At 39.3% G+C, this 21714-nt stretch overlaps 1 protein-coding gene and 1 non-coding gene across 2 annotated transcripts in view; both read right to left on the reverse strand.

The window, feature by feature from the left end:
* PCCA (propionyl-CoA carboxylase subunit alpha) overlaps positions 1-21714 on the reverse strand; it is a 279452-nt gene that overhangs the window by 185961 nt on the left and 71777 nt on the right. Inside the window, exons 7-9 of the mRNA XM_077343823.1 lie at positions 10072-10203; positions 5105-5141; positions 2404-2482 (exon numbers count right to left, since the gene is read on the reverse strand). Coding sequence (XP_077199938.1) covers positions 2404-2482; positions 5105-5141; positions 10072-10203 — 248 coding nt within the window. The remainder of the gene's footprint in view (positions 1-2403; positions 2483-5104; positions 5142-10071; positions 10204-21714) is intronic.
* Positions 16537-16701, reverse strand: LOC143840842 (U1 spliceosomal RNA). The gene has a single exon (XR_013232438.1). It is a non-coding gene; the product is annotated as a U1 spliceosomal RNA (small nuclear RNA).

Below are 21714 nucleotides of genomic sequence, written 5' to 3' on the forward strand. Positions count from 1 at the left end.
AAAGAAAGAAAGAAAATATTGTACAGACTATTTTTAAAAAATGAGTTAAAGAGTATGAACTTCCAAAGGTTACTGCATACTTCATCAGATGCCAGCAGAACTACTAGCAGTGAGCTAAGGAAGTCAGCTAGTAGAATGTTTATGCAAGTAATCTTGAAAGGACATTCACTAAGAGTTATGCGCTGGGAAATGAAGGGTACCAAATAAAACAATATTTTTCTCAAGCATAATTCCTGTTTACATCTTGGTTTACGCAGAACAGACTTCAGACATTCTTCTCCTGCCTCTTCATGTTCTGTACATGTGCCCAAATATATCTCTTTGAGGATGGCTACTCTGATGTCTCCAGTGGAATGACCAGAGGGGTTAAAATGTTGATCCTCTGGCATTTCAGAACTTAAAAAAAAATTCATTCAAATGTTTTCTCAGGCACAACTATCCCTGTACAATATGAGAAATGCTTCTGTAACTGAGATACTCTTCTCATACAAGGAAATCAAAACATAAAGACAGCCATAATTTGACATGTGATCCATATACAGAGTAGCGCCATTAATGGATGATTTTTATTTACTAAGCAGTAAAGCAGCAGGTTTGAAGAAATTCATACTCAGATTTATTGGGTAGGTTGCTTTGATATTAAATGCATTAAATCAACAGTATTTTAGCATTAAAGTTTCTTACATGCTATTTTGCAACTTAGGCAAAGTTTTTACATAAAGACTAGACACAAATAGAGCCTCTTGTGGCGCAGAGTGGTAAGGCAGCATACATGCAATCTGAAGCTCTTCCCATGAGGCTGGGAGTTCCATCCCAGCAGCCGGCTCAAGGTTGACTCAGCCTTCCATCCTTCCAAAGTCGGTAAAATGAGTACCCAGCTTGCTGGGGGGTAAACGGTAATGACTGGGGAAGGCACTGGCAAACCACCCCATATTGAGTCTGCCATGAAAACGCTAGAGGGTCAGACATGACTCAGTGTTTGCACAGAGGATACCTTTACCTTTACCTTTAGACCCAAAAGTGGATTGCAAATCTCTCACAGGTAGGTTGGAAGGACAGAGGAAGGAAGAGAAACAGAAAACATGGGAAGGAATCCCTGGGAGCCTAAACCATAAATCTGTAGATGTCTGATTTAATGTAAAAACTGTGATTAAATAAACCCAGCAGTTCATTAATGCTACATATTTGTAAATACTAAATGCAAAAATTAAATATAAACTTACACTAATGGGAGATTTTTCATTTTATACTAGAAAAGGGGAAAGTAAGGAAGTATTCTGCAAAATTAGAAGTGGATTCCACTTCAAAATGTTTGAAGAAGAGCTTGTCTTTTATACCCCGCTTTTTGCTACCTGAAGGAGTCCAAAAGTGGCTTACAAATATCTTTCCCTTCCTCCCCTGACAACAGACACCCTGTGAGGAAGGTGGGGCTGAGACACCTCTAAGAGAACTGCTCTGCAAGAATAACTCTAAGAACTGTGATTAGCCCAAGATCACCCAGCCAGTTGTATGTGGAGGAGTGGGGAATCACACCCATTTCTCTAGATTAGAGTCCCCTGCTCTTTAACCACTACCACATGCTGGCTCTCAGTGGTTTGAGAACCACTCGTTCCAACAAATTCCAGAGGGCAGGTCTTATCAATAGTCATCATGATAGCTAGGCGTATCTCCTTTTTCAGAGACAGTATACATCTGAACGCCAGATTCCAGGGACAAAAACAGGGGAGGGTTGTTGGGTTGTTGGGTACTCTTCCTGGGAGTACCTGGCTTGCAACTCTTGAGAGAAGAGAAGGGCTGCACCAAGTCCAATGAAGAAAATAGGGGTGGGGGGATAGTGCTTGTCCAGAAAGAATCTTTAATATTTGTAAAACATGTTTCACATCAAGTTGCTTCAGGGGGATATCACTTCAGCTTCTCAGCAGAATGTTACTTTCCCTTCTGTAAGAATTAAACTAAAGATTCTTTAGATAAGCACCAAAAATATTATATTGTCTTGCTATGGACACTATTCAAAACATATAACAAGTTATGAAGACAATACTCGTTCAATAGATGTGTCAAGAAAACACCTTAAACACTAAGAGGAACATATTTTATACTGACAAACAGATGCATATACTGTTTCTATTTTGTTCTTTTAATTTTTTTAAACAGCACACTTGGCAATTGACCATATTTTTGTCTTATTTTATCTACTACAGCACATTATTTGATTGGATGTGCAATAAAAATGCACACGTATAAAATCTCAGTATTAACTGCCAAGAAATGCTACAATGGGTACTAGAAGAAGTCTTCCATTTCAGTTTGCAGTTTGATATCAGTTTGGTACCCATTCAGTGCTTTGCCGGGACTTTGAAAGTGCCACAATCATCAAAACTAAGTTTTTAGACAGGGTCTCACCTGGTCTCTTCATCATCCCATGCGATTCTCATGCCTTTCCCACCACCACCTGCTGAAGCCTTGATCATGACAGGGTAGCCTAACAGCAGGGAGCAATTAGACAGAAGTTCACACTTTGATCAGTAGTCATACAAATGCAACACTTGACTTCATATCCAATAGCACAGGAGAAAACAACTGGTTTGTTTAAAAGCTGTTTGTGGGAAGGAATGCTTTTAAAACTGTGCTATACATGAAACCAGTCCTCTGAATTTCAGTGCATTTGATTAACTTAACCTAGCTCACGCCTTGAATAAATCTTTGTTGGTCTTAAAGGTGCCCCTGGACTCTGGTTTTGTTCTGCTACTTCAGACCAACATGGCTACCCACTTGAATTTAACCTAGTATAACAGCAAATCAAAGGAATAACACTACCAAATACTACAAGTCACAGTTTCTACTTAATTGTATGGTTGCTTCAAGTATATCCTAGCAACTGTAACATTACCACAGCAATTGCTTTGCTGCATGTTGATTAAAATTAGTATATTATAAATATCTGTCCCATGACTAAACATCATATACTTAAAGAGTAGCCAAAAATGATAAAATATTTACACAGTCCAGGCAAAAATGGTAAATTTTCTATTACTTGACAGACAATACACTGAGTTTATTTGCAAATTAAGAATCAAATCCTCATTCAGAATGAACTCTTAATTCTTTTTTCTTTTCTTTTTTGTACTCTGGTACACATACAAAGCACAAAATACCTTATTTGATGTGAAGGATATCATTTGACAGATTTAATTTAGAAACTCTCTTCAAATGAAGCTTCTGCCACGTCATATATCAACACTTATTTCATGGCAGAAGTCTAATTTGAGGAGAGTATCTGCATTAAGAACTGGGCAATCGGCCTTACCAACTGAAACTTTTGAGAGGGTTGAAAACACTCATATTACCATCAGTTCCCTGTGGATTGTTATTCAAAGGGTGAGAGAGTATATATTTCTACTTTGTGAGGGGAAATGTTTATTTTTTGAAATATTCAATGCCAGAAAACAGTGAATGAGTTAGAGAGGCCCTAGGTTACTGTTTCGCATAACTATTTTTAAAAGGCTTTCACACAGAATTCGCCCAGAATTCTGCATCACATCGCCATGGCTAGAGATGTAACAATTCTAGAAATGTTGAAGCCATAGGAGAAAGGCGATTTTTCAAAGGAGGGGAGAAACACACAAATTCCGGTGGAAGTGTATTTATCTTCATATCAAATCTAAATCTATCTTGCTAGTTAACAACATGAAATGCATTGTTTTTACTTAGCATATAAAATAATTTAAATTGGCATATTTATGATTTAAAAGCATTAATGTTTGTCAGTGCCATCCTAAGAAAACTTTCATGGGAGTTAATCACATCAAATAAAATGGAACTTGCCACCAAGAAGAAATACTTGGTCCCTTAGTTTTCTACAAGTAAAACTACAAGTACAACCAATACTAAAGCAAGACAGAATTGCAAACTGATATATCCTATGTTAGCTACCCATGGCAAGGAAGTTTTTCTTCCTGATTGTCTTTTAAAGCAGGGATAGTCAACCTGTGGTCCTCCAGATGTCCATGGACTACAATTCCCATGAGCCCCTGCCAAGGTTTGTTGGCAGGAACTCCTGGGAATTGTAGTCCATGGAAATCTGGAGGACAACAGGTTGACTACCCCTGTTTTAAAGTAGAGACATCTGCTGCACTGTGTCTTTAACAGTGTCATAGCTCCAGTCCTGTCACCCATTTTACTCTTCTATTTACAGTTTGATGATTGATGCTGCTGCTCTCTCCGTCAAATCCATTCTAGCTATCTTTGTGGACCTTTTCTGCTTTCCTCCTGTCCTCTTCTCAGTAGAGTTGCCAACCCTCAGCTGGCATCACCCAGGAGACTTTAGGGCAGTAACTTATGAAACAGTGTTTGGTGGCATGATGATATCTTTCTCGGCCACATAACCAGAAATAATGCCATCATGTCAGTGGACGCTCTAGCGTTCACTAAAGATTCTACAGTAAACCCAAAGAATTTTGGATAAATGCTAGAGCAACTATCAATGCAATGACATCACTTCCACTTTTGCAGCTGGAAATGACATCATTTCCTTGCTAACCACCATTCCAATCCCCACATTTCACACCAACATTCTTAGAGAAGGAGCATGCAAGGGCAGGAGTTCTCTATCCCCACCACATAAATGGCAACCCTACTTCTCAGTCAACCCAGCATTTTCTACTCTGAACAACAATGAGCCTGAAACCCTTATCCACAAATAACTGCTTGCCCTGATTTCAGCCATCCTTTTACCTGTGGGTACCAGGGGCTGAACCTGGGTACCATTTGTGTGCAAAGCTTGTATACTAATAAATAAGCTCCTAACTCTTAATCTTTAAAAAAGTGTTATCTGAAAAGGCAGAATACCACTCTGCTTTTTAAAAGATCCTGATTACCACCTCTCACATCCTGCATGCCATTTGAGTCTGAGTCTACTTATATACCAAAAAAATTACGATTTAAAGAGATTTAATGCTCAGATTCTTCCAGTCCCAAAAGCAACTGAGAATTTAGCAACATTAAAACGCTTGTTCCATAGGGACAACTTATTACACAGTTAATTTAGTCCAAAGTGTCTTCTGAAAAGCATACAAATCTCAGCACAACCAATTTAAGAACTTACCAATTTCCCTTGCAATTCTGACAGCTTCATCTGCATCCTGTAAAGGCAGGAAATTAGACCCAACATTAATCCCATCAGCAACTGCACTATGTCTCTAGGGCAGCCATATATTGCACTACTGTCTCCTTCGATTCATTTAATGTTTGATTTTACAACCTTCTGACCCACTTCATTCAGAGGAATGTAAAATTAATACCATAAGTGGAATGTAAATTTTACCTCATCGTTGCCTTATACTTAAGGCTCTAAGCGGTGGAGACTCAACTGACAGGAAAACAAATCAGCAGGACTACAGAAGGATTTCTCAGGGTGCTAGAATTTAGGTTACAGAATTTAGATGGTTTCACAGAGAATTACGTATCAGAACACTGTGGCACCTCAGCTGCCAGCTTTACTCCTGTCTCCACAGGTACATATACGTCATGTTTTCCTGGATACAGTCAGCAGGGGGAGTTGATTCTCTATTGTTTGGGCAAGCTTCAGGTTCAGCACAATTCTTACAGAATTCGCCGAAAGATCCAAATGTAGCTTTCGCAGGTGTCTTTTCTTTTTGTACAGCAGAAGGGAATTTTAACCCATATTACACTCTACACTTCAAACACACATGGTCTCTAAAAATTAAAGAGCTGAATGAGTTTGCTATTTTTAACAGTAGTAAGCAAATGCCTGCCATCACTACCTGTTACGTAGGATAACTAACATGTAGCCTAGCAAAATGGGTAGAAAAATCGGTATGAATATAGCAAGCATGAACAGCAGAGCCATCTTATGCCAGCCTTCATACGAACTGGGATACAGAAGAGAAGAAAAAGAGTTGGTTATTACATGTCGCTTTTCTCTACCTGAAGGAGTCTCAAAGCAGCTCATATTCACCTTCCCTTTCCTCTCCCCACAACAGACACAACAGGCGAGGTTTAAAGAGCCCTGATATTACTGCTCGGTCAGAACAGCTATATCAATGCTGTGACTAGCCCAAGGTCACCCAGCTGGTTGCATGTGGGAGAGTACGGAATCAAACCTGGCTCGCCAGATTAGTCCACCATCCACTACACCTGGCTGAGCACATTATACCCCTTCCCCAAAGAAAGTTACGTGCAGGGGAGGAGGGAGAATCAACCAGCTGATCCCACATGTTTGCATGTGGAAACTCCCCAATTCTACCTCGGGCACTTTAAGTTTAATTTTTAAAGATTTAAATAGCAGGGGTGTGAAAAACCATGGAGAGTGATCCTCCAGCAAACTGTACTGGTTTTCTGATAGTCTGGGGCACACTGATGTATATTCATTTTAGGAAATGCAGTGTTCTAAGTAGTTAGCCTTGGGTTGAGAAAAACAGCACCACTCACATTTTTTCCTAAGGATTAGTCCATGAAAGATTAACCTAGACTAATTGTCAAGAAGATAACTTCTCTTCCCCTGAAGGCTACATTTCCAATACGCATTACTAAATGACATTCAGCTTTGAAAGTCAATACAAATCGTTTAATATTTACATTAGTTTTGACTCCTTTTAATATAATGTGTATAGTAATAATGTCTACAAACCTCTGACAGCTGACCGTGGCCTAATCTATGAGGGCTGAACTCAGGAACATTAAAATGAAAACTGATATTTTTAAGCATCCAAGACTTTTCTGTTTTTTTCCCCTCCCCCATTCTAAGTTTCAAGCCAGAGCGTTCTCTTACCTAAAACAGCAGAGAAAAAGCACTAGAGGTTTTCATACCTGGCTAACTATTTCTCCCCTCCAACAATAAAACAAAATCCTCTTAGTACCTACTAAGAACCCAATGAAGAATAAGGAAGCTGGTACAGGAAGTTGTCAGAAAATTTAATTTCCTTTCATTAGCTAGTCTGCTCCACAGATCGCTGCTTGTTAAGTTCAAAGCAACCCTGAAAGCAACATCAGTTTTTAAGTCTCTCTCTTTTTTCTTTTTTTTTTTTTGCTTGAAACAGGCACATCTGTTAATGAGATTTTCCAAACAACAATTGTTTTTTAAGGAACAGATAAGTCCACAAAAAAGGGAGGAGAAAGGAGAAAGAATAAAAATCAGTGTTTATTGTTTTATTACACCTCTGTTGCTCTCCACAACCTACACAGCCTCTACGTTTTTTTTTGCTCAGAGGGATAAAAAAAATGCATGAAAAGGGTCATTTAAGAATGTTAGTGGTTTCCACACATTGAGTCTGAAGGTTCTTTGTTCCTGTCTGTGACAGTTATGCGAGAATACTTCCCCTTAATAGCCCTCTCTGTCAGGAAGTGTTAAACCTGCCAAATGCAGACAATTAGAGCCTCTTGAATAAAATGCAGGAAGAGTGATGACTGATGAAGAGCCTCGATTAGAAGCAAGGAAGAAACTTTTACATTTCTTTTCTCTTGCAAATGCAGGCAGATATTTGCTAAACAGGATTTTAATATGAAAGCAACAAAGGAGGTCATTTTCCCTCCATTTAGTTACCTGCAAACAAGTGGGCGGCTGGTGCATGCCACAAGCCCATATGAAAGCAAGCTGCAAATTATCCATGACAACTGAAACAACTGCGCTTTTTGAACCACCCCTTCCCAAAAGGAAAAAAATATATACTTTTGAAAAACACACAGTCTACAATTTTGTTACCTTGGGGGGGGGGGGGAAATATCAAAGCCCACCGAGAACACTTAAGGAAGCACTTTTTACTTGGGCATCGAATGTGTTCACTTTTGCAGAATTATAAATGCCATCTGTCTCCTGTCAAGAGCGTAGGCATGACGGTGAACACTGCTCTGGCTTCTATGTCTGTGACAATAAACCTCAACAGGACACTGTTTCTGTGACAAAGCAGTCACATACCACCAGTGCTAAGGAAACAGCATAGGTGGTGAGCATCAGAAACCACCAATTATTTCTGTTTTAAATTCCAAATGGATCCATACTATTTGTGAAAACAGGAAGTGCCCCCGTGATAATACAAACACGCTTGCACATAATACCACCTAGAGTCACTTGTTAGCATATTTTTGACCCCTTAATATATTTTAAATCACATTGCTAAAACATCTCCTGTTTGTTTCATTATCCAGATAGATTCATAGGATATTTTCCATTAGCAATCTGCTTAAACTAGCTGTGTCTTTCTTTGGAACCTAGCTGAGATTCGAAGAACCATTTTAGATACACCCAAAGGCTTGGCTGGCTTCCAGATGTTAATTCTGAATGCACCTTCCTCAAGAAAAACTGGGCCATATGTGAAACCACAAAGTGATATTGTCCTAAGCTTCCAAAATTGATCTCCCATGCGTTTCATGGCCAAGAACGGACTTGAACGCTTTCCTTGATCCCAGTATGGCTACATACTGCCCCAAACAGACTATCTATCTATATCTGTAAAGGTAAAGGTAAAGGTAAAGGTAAAGGTAAAGGTAAAGGTAAAGGTAAAGGTAAAGGTAAAGGTAAAGGTAAAGGTAAAGGTAAAGGTAAAGGTAAAGGTAAAGGTAAAGGTAAAGGTATCCCCTGTGCAAGCACTGAGTCATGTCTGACCCTTGGGATGACGCCCTCTAGGGTTTTCATGGCAGACTCAATACGGGGTGGTTTGCCATTCCCTTCCCCAATCATTACCGTTTACCCCCCAGCAAGCTGGGTACTCATTTTACCGACCTCGGAAGGATGGAAGACTGAGTCAACCTTGAGCTGGCTGCTGGGATCGAACTCCCAGCCTCATGGGAAGAGCTTTCAGACTGCAAGTCTGCTGCCTTACCACTCTGCGCCACAAGAGATCTATATCTATAGATCTATAGATCTATATCGATATCTCTCCATCTCCATCTCCATCTCCATCTCCATCTCCATCTCCATCTCCATCTCCATCTCCATCTCCATCTATATCTACATCTATATCTATATGACTATCCTATAGTTATGATTCATTCAGCACGGTATCCCCTATGTATTTCAATCAAAAGGTTAGCTGCCCTATGCAGTCTGGGCCCTGTGTATCTGAGGAACCATTTCTCCCGATATGCTCCTCAGAAAACATTTAATTCATCAAGTGCCAATCTGTTGGTAATCCCTGGCCCCAAAGACATCCAACTGGCCTTTCTCAGCTCTGGCTCCAGGCTGAGAGCAGGGCCCTGATGGAGCTATCACAGTTCAGCAGGTCTATAAGATGGCACTCTTCTACCAGGCCTATGATTGAGGCCATGGCAGCTGCATATCATGTGGGCTTCCCTCCTCTCTTCTCTGGTTTTCTTCACCACCACCCCTCCCCCCTCTATTCTTGATGGGTATATCCTACCTTGCCTACAGTCAACTCTACACAGCGGATTGAAGATAGCAGGAGGGGAGTCTTTGATAGGCTTTGTTCATTTTTAGCTTTTACAATGTTTTAATTGTTTTATTAATTGTTTTAATCTACTGCTATAAATCGCCCTGAGCCTGCTTGTGGAAAGGAGCAGCCTATAAGAAAAAAAATAAGAAAAATAAGAAAAATAATGTTAAAAGTACTAAAAGAGCTCTCTTGAGGGAATATGTAATCTGATTGTTTCTGTTGTTCTTACTTTATGCTATGAATCTCATTCACTGATACATACGCCTCTCTGTTGCCCAATCCAAGGCTTTACCTAATTCCTTGGTTCTTTCCTGTTATATTCCTCCCAAATTCCATTTTTAACAGAGGTCTCCACAACATACAAATGCTTCAGCCATTCGAACCTCAACAACCAAAATCACAACAACATTTGAGTCCAATAGCACTTTTAAAGCCAACAAAGATTCATCCAATTGAATAAATAAAGGTGCTATTGGACTCAAATAGTTATTCAATTGAATAAATAAAAGGTGATGTTGAACTTCGAATTTTGTTGTGCTACAGTTACCCACTTGAATCCAACCAAAATAACAGGCAGTTTGGTTGTTCATAATAATGCTCAAAATGTATATATTCTTTATAAAATAAAAATGGGAATATAAGTTTTTGCTTTCAAATTTCTTACCTTGACCACCCCATCAAAACCAGGTATTGTGTTGACCTTTGCATTCTTAGCTAAGAGTTTGCTTTCTATCTTGTCCCCCATCGCTTGAATAGCATGCATGTCTGGTCCAACGAAAGCAACACCTTCAGATTCCTAAAGGGACAAGGAAGGCAAAGGGCTTACTCAAATTAACAATGAAATACCATGATGAAATTTCATTCAGGAAATGACCCAAATTTATGTAAGCAACATAACTTGAACCACTACATTAAAGATGTATATGAGCTTGTTAAGCCTGTATGGAATACAAGCTCAAAGCTCCTATAATTACTGTTTGTATAAATTAAAGCCAGACCGAGGTAAAATAGCCAACAGTCATAAAGTATTTCAGCTAGAACATTTGCAGGATCCCTTGAGTGAGAGAACGCTAGTTAACTCATGACTCAAAAAGCCACAAGTGGCTTACAAAGGTTTGTTCACTAATGTATAACGCAGTTCAGGATTTCATTTTCTATTCTTTAAAACATAAGCCTCACACAAAACGGAAATGAAATTCCTCTTAAAGGCGTTCAAGACTTACAAGATAGACTTTTAAAATATTCTGGTACCACATATGTAATAAAGCATATATCTGGAGTCCATCTTTCAGACTTGGTGCACTCAGTAATGGAATTGTACACATTTCGCCCCAGGACAGAATAATATCCTAAAGTGATTTTTTAAGAAAGAAAAAGCCATTTCCTTGTAACACTTGATTCAGTATTATACCATACTTTATAAGCTATCATCTTCACTCTCGTTAAATTCAATATCTTTTTTTAAAGATTTCAATATATCTTCTTTTAAAGACTTCACTTCCCACCCCACTTTCTTCCCATTTAAAAATGTTATGTGCTAGGTAAGGAGTGGCAAGAGCTTGATTATATGCTTTCTATTTATTTACCTATTTCCTTTCTCGATGAGACTCGGGACAGATTACAAAGTATTAAAAACAACTTAATCAGACAGCATAAAACAGCAAAGAGAAAACCTGAGTGAGGCATGACATACCACAAACAATGCAGAGGGTGGATTATGAAGGTAGAAGGCAGGACCGTCCAACATAACTTGGCACCATCCTGTATTTTAATGATAACTAAACATCTACCAAAATCATACTTAGAGATCAACTTATAAAATGAAGAACCTGCTATAATAGCCATACGTTCACCAAGGTATGTCTCAACATTTCCCGTATCAAGACTTCTTTACTCACAACTGAATGCACCAATGAATGCTAAAACGCCTTGTGTTATGTCTATACTTTGACCAGGGAGCCACACGTATTAGTTTACAAAAAATATATAAAATTTATATCCCACCTTTCTGCCCTCACAACAGCCACTAGGCTGGCCAAAAAAATTAAATAGATATAATAAAATTACATTAAAAACCATTAAACCAACCAAAACCATTAAAACAATTCAAAACAGAGCTAAAATACCTTACAAAGACATAAACACAATAGATAAAACATTGGGCAGGAAGGAAGGATCACTGAGGGAAACCCAAATGAAATGCAAGCCTTCACCCACTGGGGCAAGATGACAACAGAAGCGGACAGAATAAGCAAGTTACCACTTAATACTGGAGCCATCTATCAAGTGGTAAACTGTATAAATGTGCAGATTAAGGTACTGTTGTAAATTGTCTGCTTTGAATGAGAAAGATATATATATATATATATATATATATATATATATATATATTTCTCATTCAAAGCTGTATAAAAGCTGTATATGTAAACTGTATATATATATATATATATATATATATATATATATATGCAGCTCAGGGCGGTTTACATGGGAATAAGTACAACATAACACAGCAACATCAAGTAAATACAATAGCAACAGTGATCTTGCAACAGTTCCAACAACATTTTCATATGGTCCCATAGGTTGGTCGATTAGGATTCCATCCATGAGGATAGGGTTTCTGGGGATGACCTCCATGGTGTTCCCGTGAGGGTCCTCACCGCTGCATTCTGGACCAGCTGCAGTTTCCGGTTCAAGGTTAAGGGTAAGTCTGAATAGAGCAAGGTACAGAAATCCAGTCTAGAGGTGACCATCACATGTTGTGGCTAGGTATTTCAGGGCCAAGTAGGGTGCTAGTATGTGGTAAAATGCCAGCCGTGCTACACTCGTGAACTGTGTCCCCCATAGAGAGGGAGGCATTGAGGATCATGCCCAAGTCCCTGGAGGAGTGAGCTACTGATAGCTGTACCCCAGCCAGGATGGGTAAACACATCACTTGGACCTTTCCTTCCTAGGCATAGGACCTCTGTCTTTGAAGAGTTGAACTTCAGATGACTCTGCTTGAGCCATCTCATCACTGCTTCCAGACATCTGGCTAAGGCTTCTGGGGGAGAATCAGGATGGCCACCCATGAGGAGGAAAAGCTGGGTATCATCTGCATATTGATGACATCCCATCCCGAAGCTCTGCACCAGCTGAATGAGAGGGCATGTGAAGATGTTAAATAAAATTGGAGAGAGGAACACTCCTTATGGGACTCCACATGTGGGTTGGCGAGGGCTTGATTATGTCTCTTGTATGTAACTAAGGAACAAACTGCAAATGCTCAATTTTTTTCCCATTTGCAAAGAATTATTTGAATCTAACTTCTTATTAAAGTGGAAAAGAGACCAGGCATAAGAGACAAATGTATACTAGTAATAGGAATGAACCAAGCCAGACATCCATCGGCCCTCCAGATGTCCATGGATTACAATTCCCATGAGCCCCTGCCAGCGAATGCCGCAGTTTGAATACCCCTGACAGACCTGCTAGTTTGCGAAACTTTATTATATCAGCCTGTTTGACAAATAACTCTTCCACATCTACCCCGGACTCTGGGAGGTGCTTTAAAAGGCATACACAAATGTTTTGGGTATACACTCAATTCACACAACATGGTAAACAGGCAGTTGTTCCTCACCATGTCTATACCTGAACTCTTAAGTGCACTCATGGGTACTTCCAACATAACCTACAGCTATCTGGTATAAATAAATGGATGGAACGGACGAGAGAGCTCTCCTTCAGAGAAACATGCCTGCTGCCTCTTAATCTATCAAAGTTTTATTTTATGTTATTTTATCTTTGAATTGAGTCCACTTTAAGACAACAAAGTTTAATTCTGGGTATATGCTTTTGTGTGCATGCATACTTTTTCAGATATATTAGAGAAACTCTGACTTCTCTGGAACAGTTTTCACAACCACAGCATTAACAGATTATCATCATGAACACATCTAAAAATTAATTAATGATTTTGCAACTATTTTGTTGAACGTTTAAAAGAAATCTGATGTTTTGCCCTTTTGAATCTGCAGTAAACACAGCGTTATACTATAGTTTGTAACAGTTCTGACATGAAGGAATCTATACCTATAACTTGAAAGAAACAGTGCTAGTTTCCAATGGGAAAGCTTACTTTTGAATGCCATAAAAAAGGATCAGAACTACAAATACAACTACAAACTTTTGAGGGAGGGGGGATTTCAATTGCAGACTGAAGGACATACAAACAGCCACAAAGTATATAAAAATATACAAAACGAAAAGGACCCTACCTCCATTAGACAAAATATACCATAAATTGCATACAGCACTATGAGCCCTGTTCTTTCCCAGAATGTCTTGAAAAGTGCTTCTAAATTAGTATGAAAGACTACAGACTGAAAAAGTCCTCGTTAAGTAATAAGTTTCCTAGTGGTTTTACAGAGAAACAAAGTGAAACATGTAAAGAATTTTCTATAGATCTTTTTTTTCCATATAGCATTTCTTCAGTTAGCAGCATTGAAATCAGTCATAGGTTTAACATGATAAAAGAAATCCGTGGAACTAATCCTAGAAACCTCTTTCTGTTTTCCTGCATAACACCTCCAGGCGACAGAGGAGACAAAATGCTTCATTTGCATCCTTAAACATTAGAAACTGAGAATGAACCTTTTCATCTGCAAATGTTATTGCATCTACATTTCCAGAAGAGAGCAAGAGAGGGGGGAAAAGGTTAAACAGTCCACTCAGGTTTATGTTAACTCATCTCTTTTTAACACTACTGATCAACACCAAGAGAGGAGAATGCAGAAGCTTGAAAGCCTCAGCCTCTTTTCTTCTTAACAGTTCAACTAAAGTTTGGGAGAGGATACGGATGTTGGTTGCATGAAGATAGAGGAAGTCAGGTATACCCAACAGGATACAGCAAATACCAACTAATATAATTATCTGCTTCTCCAGTCTTATGGTTTAGGGTAGCTGTTCTTTGTTTTTTGCAGTTACCGTTAAACCAAGGTTAAAGCTCACCTTCCTTTTCTTTATAAAGCACATCGATCGCTGTAATGCATACAACAGTCACTATGGCAAAACATGTCCATGCTCTGGTCACATCCAGGTTAGAGATTATGATTATGGTGACTCTTACTCCCTCCTTGGGTTATGAGCTGGTTGGTATAATGTCGCCACCACTTGGATTGGTTGGGTTGTTCGGCTTTTTTAGAAGATTTTATTGTATTAGGGGGTTTTGTGGGGTTTTATTGTTGTGACCCGCCACGAGCCTTGTGGGAGTGGTGGGCTATAAGTCGAATAAGCAAATAAAATAAATAAATAAATAAATAGGTGTAATGTAATGTAATGTAATGTATGTAAGACTATCTTTGAAAACTGTCCAGATAACGTCAGCTGATCTAAAACATGGCAGCCAGGCTACTGTCAGGGGGTGGGTAAAAGATATCACATGATCTGTATTGGCCGCCTGTCTGTTTCTATGTACGATTCAAAATGCTGATTCTTACTTTGAAGGCCTTAAATAGTTTGGGCCTGTGAGACTTGTGCGACTGCCTCCACCCATACTTATCAAGCACCAGTTAAGATTTTCCAACATGCCTGCTCTTTGTACTACTGTCTGCACAGCTGTGGTGGGTGGCCCCTCAAATACAGGACTTTTTCAGTGTTGTCACCTCACTCATGGAATGAATTTCCTCTTGAGGCCTGACTGATCTCTTATCAACTTTTTCTGACATTCCAGACCAAAATTTTTTTAAACTATGCTTTGAACTAAGGAGGTAAATATTTTAAATAGTTTTTATCATTTGCATCCATCTAAGTAGTGGTCACCAACCTTTGTATCACTGAGGACCGGTCTACACTTGACAATTTTACTGAGGCCCGGGGGGGTAGTCTTTTGCTGAGGGACATCACCACCGCCTGAGCCACTGCTCCGCTTGCTTTCCCACCATTGCCCCTGACTTCCCACCGCCCGCTAGGGGGCACTGCCAGCAGCAGCTGCACAATGCCACGCCAAGGGAGAGTCCCAGCCATGGCGGCCGCCGGAGAGCACCAAAGATGAGCTGGCGGCAGAATGGCAGGGCAGCCCCCGAGGCAGCAGCCAGGGAGGAGGACGAGCAGCAGCTGTGGCCCAGAACCGACTGATCCACAGACCAAGGGCTGGGGACCACTGAGCTAAAGGACTGTTATCAGGGTTACTGAAACTGCTAATCTGGGTTTTTTTGTGCCCTCTGAATGATCATTTTAATGATTTTTTTGTTTATGTGATGATGATTTCTATGATATGATTTTATGATGTCTTATTTGCAAGCCACCACAAGCAGGTTCTCTACAGACGTGGCATGGACATCTTCTAAATAACTATTGAGATAGCAATCCTTGTTAACAATACAGAATAATTATATGTTGCATAAAACTTTGCAAAACTGGAACCTAAATTGCACAGAGATGAGAGAGTACAAAATATAGCTTCCACTGTATGTCAGAGTAGCACTTCAGCACAAGTTTATCTTGCTAGGAATACAATACAACATGTTTTTTACATTTATTTAATACAACACGTATTTTATGATATCTATACCCCACTCCATCAATTGATGACATTCTTTGAACAGTTCACAAAAATACAAAAGAATTTAAAACAGCACCTAAACTTGCAGCAGATTAGAGCCAAGTATTAGATACTACTACAGAGAAATGGTAAAGTATATACTTATTTTTAAGGAAGTCATAGGTCTTTTCCAAGAATTGATATGTTTTGGATTTCTGAAGACATAGTTAGAAAGATATCAAAAGTAGAGATTCTACGAAGTAGTTTTTCAGATCATAATCCTGTAACCTGTTTATAAAAGAAAAACCAATGTTTTTAGATGAAGATTGAGGAGTTGCTGCAAAAAGATGATATTGTGGAGGACTGTAAGAATAAACTTAAAGAATTTTTTGAACTTAATCTTAATAAAGGTACTGATATGAGAATTGCTTGGGATGCCATTTATTAAGGGGTATCTAACTATACATAACTCTGAATTGAAGAAAGTGACAAGAAAAAATGCCAAAATATTCTAGTTGAGATTAAGAAAAAAGAAAACGACTTTTAAAAAACACCCAGGGAGTACAAATATTTCTCAACAAGTCCCCCCCCCCCACACACACACAGGGGAAAGTGTAAACACAGTCCTCCACTAGCATAAATCATGCAGTCCAGTTTTCCGGCATTTGGGGAAATCACAGGGGTCAGTGCACCCAGAGTGCAATGGATGAGCCTCACCCTGGGAAAACCTACTTTGTGATCAAGGTGTCTCCCCTGCCAGGTAAGTATATTTCTCAACAAATAAGAATTTAGCAACAACAGTCATCTATGCTTACACTAGTTGGAAAGAAAACTGAACTATGTTAACCAGAGAAACTCTGAGTCTGCAAATAAACCAGGCAAATGGTTGGCAAAGAATTTAAGCAAAGAAAAAGAAGAGAAAATGATTTGGAAAGTGCAAGAAGGTGATAATATAATGACAAATAATGTGTCTGTTCCCCAAAAAATCACAGGTATTATTCTAATTTATATAAAGATCACGACATTCTATTACTTTAGAAAAGTGAGGCAGTGTATGAGGCTGCAGAACTCCAAGATTTGCAACAAAAAGCCAGTTCAAGGCCTTTCATTATAGCTAAGCTAGTATCTAGAGATGGACAAGATCACTACAAAATCATTATCTAGAGACGAAAAAGATCATTGCAACTATAACCTCGACAGTAGACTATTGCAGCTTGCTCTACGCAGAACTACCCTTGAAACTTCTCCAGAAAATCCAACTGGTCCAGGATGCAGTTGCACAATAGAGGACTCATATGCGACCTGTGCTCTTACATCTGCACTGACTCCGAACTGGAGGCTGAATCAGATTCAAGGTTCTATTCATGAACTTTAAAGTCCTTAATGGACTGGGACTATTGTACCTGCAGGACCACTTCTCTCCATACGCCCACCAAAGGGCATCAAGATCAATCCGGCAAAACTGACAGGGTCCCTGACCCCAAGGCCATCAGGCAGGTCTCAACCTGACCCCAAGGCAATCAGACGAGCTCCAATCTAGTGGAATGCTCTTCCAAAGGCGATCAGAGCCCTGAAGGATCTGCAGAGCTTGTGAATCAGAGCTGTTCCACCAGGCTTATGGTTGAGGCCTACAGCATCTCTGAGTTGAGATGGCCTCCCTATCAAACCCCAACTATACATCATCTAGGGATGGTAAGATTCCTCTGCCCCCCTCTCCCCTTCCCTCCCACTGAAATCTAGAATAGGCAATTACGGATGAAACTGTTTTAGAAAGTTTTAGACTTTCAATTATTAATTGTATGTCTTTATATATTTTAATATACCCCACGCTGAGTCCACAGAGAAAGGGTGGGTAACAACTACAATAATATTAAGTGTATTTTAATCCTGTGAGCCTCCCTGAGTCATTAGGAATGGCGGCATATAAATGCAGTAAATAATAATAACAACAACAACAGTAGTGATTACAGGATTACTTCAGAGTAAATGTCTAAAAAGCAACAGCCTTGGATTCATTCTTGCACATGCTTGTAAACATTTCACTTCAGCAATGAAAGGATCAGAACAGCCACACAGCATAACCATGGCACGCAGCAGTACTGGACATCCAACAGCCCACACGACAAAAAAAAGAGCGAAATTAAGTGCTGCAACGTATTTGGTTTTCTGTTGCAATAAAATGAAACCTCGTTTCACAGGTCACATATAAAATTTACAACTTTGGAAAATATATGTTTAATTGGCACTCTGCCCATGCTTAAGCATAAGTCTAATAAATCCTTTACAGCTGTAGAACAAGTGTTTTAAAATTTATTTATTTTTAAACTAGCCTGCGGAACAACAGATATAGATTTGCTCTGAGTCTATGCATTTACAGTACAATCCTAAACTGAGTTACACAGTTTTAAGCCCGTTGACTTCAGTGGATTTAGAAGGGTGGAAATCTCTTTAAGATTGCAGTGCAGGATTGTTCTGCCTAGACTAGTTTTCCACCAGACAGAACAGGTGGTGACTGGCGTGAAAAAGGAAGTGAATACCAAAGAGAGCTCCCTCAAAGATTCTGAGGGGAAGAAAGGCCTGTTTTTCTTAGGACTCTTCATCTGGCTGGAGAAGCGATATATGGAGGACAGCTAAAGAAATTTCACAAAGGGGGAAAGATTATTTTTATCACTGTATTTTTCTCTTGTTCAGTAGTTAAGACATTTTTGCTCAGCTTCTGTAATTAATGTTCTTCATTAATGGTAATGTTACATTTAACTTTTTATAAAATTGCTATCTTATAATGGCCATCTTGCACCACTTGGAAGTCTAGTTTGAGGCCACCTTTCCAAAGTTCAAAGAGAAGATGGGAACATTCCTGCTTGAACCTGAATTATTATAGCAGGCCATACTTCTCCTATGACTTGCTTCTGTGCTCAGGGTAAGCAAGAATAGGTGGTAAGAGGAACTTATATTATTGTGGTGAAGATCATATGAAGGATGAGACAGTTAATAAAGAGTTAATGTTTAAGGAAGTGGTTCTCCATCTCCAGGCTGAGTATAGAAGGAAGAAAGAGCGGTGGTTAATATAGCTGGCTGGAATTGTTGCCTCTAGACCAGTGGTTCTCAACCTTCCTAATGCCGCAACCCTTTAATACAGTTCCTCATGTTGCGGTTACCCCCAACCATAAAATTATGCAGGTGTTCTTTCACAGAAATTAAACTGAAACTGACCAATGACGTGAAGATCCATTTTTCATGATTGTATAAAATTGGTTGTATATAAACAGGTGGGCACCTTCTGGAAGAGTGGCAACAGTGGCGGCTATCCCCCCCCCCCCCGCCAAGCTGCTCGCCTTGCCACAACCTCTATGAAAGGGGCATTTGACCCCCTGAACGGGTCACGACCCCAGGTTGAGAACCACTGCTCTAGACCAAGATTGTATAATATATAAATAAACCTTTGAGTTTCATGACAAGTGACTATGATCAATTATTTGGAGAACCTGGAGGATCTTGCTAAATTCTCATTGTAATAATTATCATTATATAGAACTTCTGGAGGATTTTTTGTTGTTGTTGTCTATTCATGACGTTGGTGGCAACAGTTAAACAATCTAATTTCCTGGGAATTGGGGGTGGAATGAAGTTGTTGAACCTGCAGACCCCACCGCATCCATCACAGCCTACTTATGCACAAGATTTAGCTTCCAGAAACAGAGTTCATAACTGGAACAAAACAATAATATCTCCAATGAACATTAAGATTTTTTTTTTGCAATATTAAAAAACATCCCCAAATAAAAGTTTAAATATGTTGATTTAAACACTATTGAATGTACCTAAATTGTACTTCTTAAAATCAGTAACGGGGACCTAAAAAAACTCTTCTGACTTTTTATTTAACATCCTTTATAAAAAGATAAATACTATCATTTAAAGAGAATTCCAGTTAAAATAAATAAATAAAACTGTGAAACACGCGCAGATAACCACACTTAAATTCTTTTCCACCGAAGAAGAACCTTCTCAACAGCTACCAGCAACTCATTAGAAATAAATGGAGCAAACACACTACAGGAAACCAAACACAAATCTGTTTTCAAGGGAATCTTGAGCTTTGGCAACAGAACTGTTTGAACCTGCATCCTGTTAATTGTGGAGGCTACTTACAAAATTCTGTGTCAGCAATCAGGGCCAAGAGTGAAGGCATAACTATAGTAGCCCACTTCTAAAAATTCTTGAAAACCCATTTAAGAATGTCAGCAGGGGGTAAATTAAAGCCATATGCATTAAGAAGCTAATAATTTGAAAAATGTACAGGAGCAATGAACCTTGAAGTTTATCAGGCTCTAAAATGACTATTAAAAAGTGTTTTGTGTAGCTCAAATGCCAGTCTAAATATGTAGGTTCATAACTTCAACAACCCAAACCTGAACATTAGCTACTCGTATGGCAACGTTTAAGTTGGGGCGGGGAGGGGGGGCTAGAATTCTTTCATTATAGGATTCTTTTTCATGCTATTTTTTTTTACCAGTAAGACATCTTCAAATAACATAGATCTTGAGCATTATATTAAAATACATAGTATATAATACTTGAGTATCTACTCTTAAGATCCACCAAACTAAGAAGATTGTTTTTACATTGCAGAGGTTTAAGCCAATCATTTCTCCCTATCTTTATGCTTGGTGTTTTACTTTTCCTATAGATCATGGCTTCCTACACACACACACACACACACACACACACATTTCTACATATTCACACTGATACCCCTCCAAAGCAACACAAGTGGCACAACACAAGGATACTACAGGAGGAATGCAGCTACGCATAGAAATAGAACCCTGCTAGGTAGAGGATCATTGTGTAGGCAACACAAAGGAGAACTGAAAGGAGAAGAAAAGGCAAGAGGGCCTGCAAAAGAACCCACCAATACCTTACTTGATTTAACTGTCATGCTAAATTACACATACACCCTCGAAAATTGCTCTTCTGTTTGAGATTTGCTAGTAAGAATTGCAAACAGATTAGTGAAGACACATCAATATACACTAATAATTCTAATATACAGATGTAGTGATGGCCTATGGCTCCATATTTCTATATTTTTAAACATGATTTATATCCTGATTTTCCATTATTTATGTCCAAGGTGGTTCAAGAAGAAGAAGAAGAGTTGGTTCTTATACGCCGCTTTTCCCTACCCGAAGGAGGCTCAAAGCGGCTTACAGTCGCCTTCCCATTCCTCTCCCCACAACAGACACCCTATGGGGTGGGTGAGACTGAGAGAGCCCTGATATCACTGCCTGGTCAGAACAGTTTATCAGTGCTGTGGCGAGCCCAAAGTTACCCAGCTGGCTGCATGTGGGGGAGCGCAGATTCGAACCTGGCATGCCAGATTAGAAGTCCACACTCCTAACCACTACACCAAACTGAGATTCAATTCTCACAGAAGAGGGCAGAATAGAATGTATACTCTCTCCTCCCTCACTGATGACCGTTCAGGAAGCCGCCTCCTCTCTATAGTGGTAAATTTATGTCCGGACTGTGTAACATGGTGGATGCAAGGTGCAAGGCACCTCCACTAAAAACAAATGGAAAAATATGCTGATACAAAAAACAAAGCAAATCCATGAGAAAACTCAGCTAGATGTGTTCCTGCCATCCAAGTTTGCTATGAGGAGGGAAAGCTTTTATAGAGAAATGCATTGCATCATGCGATTTTTTTTCAGAACCCCAGATTCCTACAGAGTCCAATGAGGTATAGATCATGCCATGCCAATTTAAAACACTAGT

The sequence above is a fragment of the Paroedura picta genome, chromosome 6 (assembly GCF_049243985.1).
Source record: "Paroedura picta isolate Pp20150507F chromosome 6, Ppicta_v3.0, whole genome shotgun sequence".
Classification (NCBI taxonomy): Eukaryota; Metazoa; Chordata; class Lepidosauria; order Squamata; family Gekkonidae; genus Paroedura; species Paroedura picta.